This window comes from Eptatretus burgeri, chromosome 5, assembly GCF_056783735.1.
Source record: "Eptatretus burgeri isolate ZD-2024b chromosome 5, Ebu_testis_v1, whole genome shotgun sequence".
In the NCBI taxonomy this organism is placed as follows: domain Eukaryota; kingdom Metazoa; phylum Chordata; class Myxini; order Myxiniformes; family Myxinidae; genus Eptatretus; species Eptatretus burgeri.
In genome coordinates, this window is record NC_140965.1 from 110,744,659 (window position 1) to 110,750,658 (window position 6,000).

At 43.3% G+C, this 6,000-nt stretch overlaps 1 protein-coding gene across 1 annotated transcript in view; it reads left to right on the forward strand.

Moving 5' to 3' along the window:
- The window catches only part of LOC147027152 (uncharacterized), a 63,811-nt gene that overhangs the window by 50,445 nt on the left and 7,366 nt on the right, over positions 1–6,000 (forward strand). Inside the window, exons 5-6 of the mRNA XM_085883322.1 lie at positions 3,639–3,770; positions 5,977–6,000. The exon at positions 5,977–6,000 is cut by the window's right edge and continues 102 nt beyond it. Of these exons, the coding sequence (XP_085739448.1) occupies positions 3,639–3,770; positions 5,977–6,000 (156 nt within the window). The remainder of the gene's footprint in view (positions 1–3,638; positions 3,771–5,976) is intronic.

The window sequence follows — 6,000 nt, forward strand, 5'->3', positions numbered from 1 at the left end:
TTGTGTCAAAAACAAAGGATGACCTTTTATATTGTTAAAAGTGAGTGTTTTAGCAACATTATTCAAGATAACCCTAAAATATTCCATTGTAATGAAATATGATTTCCCAGTACTGTATTTCTTTTCTTTTCAGTTCGGTTTTCGTCGAGCACGCACACGCACGCACATACACACACACACACACACACACACACACACGGAGGGGAGTGGCATGGAACGGTTTGTGGTATCTCAGGAAAAATGTGATGCCATTTGACATTATGGGATCTGGCGACAAACTGTCACCCCAGTGCTCTGCATAAAAGGCCAGAGTGCAGAGAAGTTAAAGGTCGGTGGCATTCACTGTTGGACGTTAAAAATTCCACCGTAGTGCCTTTCATTTGAAAGAATAGGATCTTCTGGATGAGCATTTGATAAAATTGCTGCCAGCTAAGTTTATGATGTAGTTAGTCTTAATGATGCCGAAATAATGGAACAACATTGTGACGAACTTGAGCAACAGGCAGCACCAACATACAGACTCTGCAGAGTTCAGTGAGAACATCACACACACACACACACACACACACACACACACACACACACACACACACACACACACACACACACACACACACACACACACCGTCCCGAGCGACGCGACCCGGACACCCTGAGGGAGATGTCGAACAGTCAACACAGTGGCACCCAAGGGCGGATGGGGGGACCGAAGACCCGGCTCATGACTTTGTCCAATATCGTGCCAACCTGCATTCGGAGCATGATCTGGCCCTGCAGCCTGGTATCGTGGTGGTGTTTCATGCGGCGAGAAAGACGTGGATTGTGATGACGCCAGGATGTCGGTGAAGTCCCTTGATAGACTCGCGGGTCATACCTGACTTAGAGCCATCCCTGGCCTACCCTGCTGCTGTTCCCAATACTGTTGGACGCTGTCACGAGCGTGGGGTGGGGGGGGGAGGGGTGTCACATGCCCTCGATGCGTACTTGTGTCGAACTTACTGTATCAGGTGCAGCTGAGCAGAGCAGCAAAGTACGCACAGGCTAATAAGAGCCTATTAATGGGGTTGTGGACTTCGCTGCTGGACCAATGAAGGAAAAGATAGAAAGAGCTGGGTACATTTATAATGAGGGTAATTTATTTATAAAGCAAGGATGTGGAAAGGCCATGTGGCACAATAATACAAGATTTTAATCAACAATGTGTACAGCAAGGGAAAGCAAGGATTGATGAGGTGCGTGTAGTGGCAGTTTTGGCCACCTCAAAACAGGCAAACAGTGAGATAGCAGTGTCTCAGGCAAAAACTTAACTATACATAGCATATTACGAATATATATATATATATATATATATATATATATATATATATATATATATATATATATATATATATATATATATATATATATATATATATATGATCCCTCCAGGGCATGGTTGATACATCAAAATAAATTAACTGAACAAAGAGAGGCCTCTTGGAGAAACAACTGATGGAACTTTGTAAGGTTAAAAAAATCACAAACACAGGATGAGAAACGGTTTGTGTCCGTGCGTGAGACCATCAACTAAAATGGAATTCACACTCGATAGAACGCAAACCTCCACCAGGCTGAACAGTTTATGTTTTGCTTCCCACTGATAGGCCAGATCTGCTGACCAGATCCAAAATCTAATCGGCTTGTTCTTGCCATCTAACCAACACATCCTACAAATTTTGTCATAATCCATCCACAACTTTTTGAGATATTATGCTATATATCATTTTTGGCCCCATTTCTCAATGGTGAACGAGGAGAGAGGCGATTGGGACCATACTCTTTGCAGAGCGTTGGTGCTGCTTAAGCAATCTCCTTGGCTATTGGGCACAATCCTGGACGGGTCGCCACTCCGACATAGGATACCACCATGCTGGCACTCATTTTTCAAACCTCGGAAGGATAACAGACCGAGTTTACTCCATCTGGTATTAATTCAACAGATGAGCGGGGATTTGAACTCAGGACCCGAGGATCCAAAGCCCGCCACCCTAACCATCAAACCAACACCAGGCATAATGGTGAAGAATCACGTTAAAAAAAAAATTTTAAATCAGGTATCCGGAGTCAGATCTTCACGAAAATCAAAATGATTCGTCCTTGTCACACACCTGACCTGTCCACCAAGTTTCGGCTGAATCCGTATCTAACCTTTTGAGACATCATGATGTATATTGTTTTGAGCCCCATCTCTCAATGGTGAGGAATCACTAAAAAATTCCAGGAACTGGATATTCACCAAAATCTAATCATTTCATTCTTGTCACACACCCAACCTGTCCACCAATTTTGTCTGAATCCGTCCACAACTTTTTTATATATCCTGTTCACAGACAAACCAACAGATTAGGGGAAAAAAACATGACCTTGTTGTTGATTCCTAACAACTACGTTGGGAGTGAAGACCGCGACAATGGTGGCAGCTCTGGTGGGACAGCGGACTACACACGCGGTGCCCAGTGTCACGCTGTCCGACATGGGTTTGCATTGCGGCCTAGTCCTGCAGCTACAACAGCTTTGATGAGGCAGAGGGCTGTGCACGTGGAGCAACTCCATCCCACCAAGGACGAATTGGACCAAGCTTCTGTCGGATCGAAGACCGGCCTGATGAATCTAATTAGCTCTGGTGAGGCTGAGGCATTTGTGATGCGGCCTAGCCGTGCAGCCTGGTGCACTTTATCGACTCCCTCCCACCAAGGATGACTCCATTTTGCCAACTCGCTCTCACCATGGAAGGATGGGCCAAGCTTCGGTGGGACCACATGTGGAGAGGGCGACCGGTGGCAGTGGCTCCTCATGTCCGGGTGAGCAATGGTGTTCCGGGTGAGATCAGACAAACCCCTGGAGGTGGAGGGGGAAACAGAGCATGAATGAGGAGATGGCCTGGTCCATGAGTTGTGTTTCCTTGCTGGGGTGGAGATGGGTTCTTCGATGCTAGGGAACGCTCCATTCAGTCTTGGGACCTGTGTGTGGAGATGATGACAGTGGAGGCAGACAACACACACACACACACACACACACACACACACACACACACACACACACACACACACACACACACACACTACTGATGAAGGTAATACTCATCTATTAGTCTATCACCAACTCACGAGTTGCTTCAGTCTTTCTGCCTCTAGTGATGAACATCAGTTTGAGTGGGTACACTTATTTAGCATTCCTTTCTTTTTCATTTCTTACCTTTCAGCTCACAAACCTTTCTCTCTTTCATCCCAAAGGTTGCCTGAGGGGTGTTTGACTTAAACACTCTTTTATGAGTTCCCTTACAAGGCACTTCAACACAGTAGGAGGTCATTTGGCCCATCAAGCCTGTACTATGGCTGTCAACCTATGGTTGTTTGTCTGTGCTGTATCCTTTTTAAAAGCAGCACATATCATTTATTAAAGTCCTTTGTATGACCAGATGCAATTCGAATCACTGACCGCCCAGATTCAGAGCAGATACTCCAACCATTACACCACTGAGTCAATGGTTTTAATCGTGTGCACCTGTAAAGTTATTAATTTATTCTCCTAACGACTCAACATTTTACGTAGGTGTGATGTACTCATATTGATTTTCCTGTTTTTTGATCCTTTCATAGGCTTTGATGAGTTGCCTTCAGGGTTGCCCAGCTACATTACTGGGCCACCAGGCCCTGCTGGTCCTCCTGGTTTGCAAGGTCCACCCGGACCTCCTGGAATGCTGAAAGCACCAGATTCAATTTACTTAAGAGGTGGGCCAAAACGTCGTGTTGTAAATGTTGTCGCCATTGTAATTGTCATTGACTTTGTTGCATATATGTCTGTATGTATGTATATATGTATATATGTATGTATGTATGTATGTATTTTCCCGAAATACAACCAAAACGGTACACGATAGCGTAAAAATTTTCAGGCCACCTTACTCACGATTCGCCTGCGGTGTGCAGTATCAAGTTTCGTTCAAATCGGGCAATGAAAAAAGTATTAAAAAATCAATTCCCGATTCAGTCACGTACTCTTCGGGAGTATTTGATCAATGCAAACAACCATAGCGGTATAGTTCCCTGGAATTATCTTTTTTTTTCATGAAATGATTTTTTTCATTAACTGCTGTCACATCGGGAACCCAACGGGATCACTGGTCGTCTAGTATATCATAATATCTATACGAATAAAAGGCAATGTGTGTGTGTGTGTGTCTGTCAGTGTGACTCCTCCATAACTCTAAAACTATAAAACCAACCAGCCTAAAACTTTGCATGCAAACTAAAAAAAAAACTCCAAGAGAGTGCAAGAGTGACAATTGAGTGTTTGGGTTAATTAAAACACCCCTTTTGAAGATAATTAACCGCTTTATTTAATTATATCCTTCTTCAGGCGATCCTCGGCCACCTTGCTCTCTGGGGTATTAAGGTGTTTCCTGGGTAACCTCGCTGGGGTCTGAAGCGGCCATGTTTTCTGGCCTGCTCAACCATTTCTTGACTTGGAACAGGCCGCAACGATTTCTTCATGATAATGTTTATTTTTCACTTTCCTCACTCATATTCAATGCCTGTTCATCACAGCTACGAATTGTTGTGTACATCGCTTTTGTAAGTACTACAGATTTCAAATTAGGAGCTTGGGGTGATTTCAAACATTATATGATACGATTTTCCATGATCTACTCTTCCAGACAATAAAAGTATAACATCGAAATGTTATTTCGCCTTTTAGAATAGGATATCGTCTGGACCAAATAAGTGTCGAAATCTGTTGTGAAATCTGATAATTTAAAGAAATAACGAGTCATAACTAATCCGATATACCTATTTACTTTAAGCAAAGCAAGGCTATGTTCCCTCCTTCTCCATCCGTACACAAGAAAATGTGTAATTTCCAAAGTATTAAACTCATCTTTTTATACTGTTTGGAGAATTATGTTGAGTAAACAAAAATTGAGGAACGTAATAAAAATTAACCAGCTTCATTGAGCGATATGATATCATGCATTCACTGCATATCATGCAGTGTGTGTGTGTGTGTGTGTGTGTGTGTGTGTGTGTGTGTGTGTGTGTGTGTGTGTGTGTGTGTGTGTGTGTGTGTGTGTGTGTGTGTGTGTGTGTGTGTGTGTGTGTGTGTGTGCGTGCGTGCGTGTGCCTGTCATCCTTCCGAGGTTGGCAAAATGAGTACCAGATTACTGGTAACAGGATGCACAGCCTTGCTTCCATAAAATGATGCAACCAGCAGCCACAGACTGCATACGAACCAACAGCATTAGAACCCTTCCTGGCCTCCATCTGCCCTGGCCTGGCAGACCCATGAGTTTCAAAGAATGTTGAGCCTCCAATGAGGGATCACATTATTGTTATTACAATGATGACGCTGTAGTACAGACTGTAGTTGTGTACTTTCTTAACTCACATTATTTTCTTTATATCCCTTTGGATGTTCATGGAGGTGCTGTTTGCTTGTGGCCATATTAAGATGTGCTGAGCGGAGACTCCCAGGCACGCAACATTCTTCCAAATGCCTTTTACTTATTCTCGTCTATTTTTACCTCGCCCTCGTCATCGGGGAATGAGGGATTAATTCCTCGGCTGCCTTCAGCACCACAAATATACCGTCAAGCTGCAACCAGCAAGCATCAAAAGCCGTTGATAGCCTTCAATGACGTCATAATTGCAGGTGGAAAAGGAAGGTCATGAAAATTGAAACACATTCCCTATAGGTTTGATCATCAATTTACTGAAATCAAACCTGAGCCTTCTCTGCTAATCTTTGTTCATGACAGTCAAGTTCCCCTTTCTGATCAAACGTTTCATGTACTATTTCTTAGGAACCAATCAGTTGTTTGCATTACTCATTGTTTGACTTTTTCTCCTTGTAAAGCTCAACTTGAAATGAAAATACAGTGTCATAAAAGTAACTTACCAATAGATGTTGACCTCAAGCTGAACTCGGTCTTTTTGACAGGAGCCAGAGATATGGCAAAGCCTT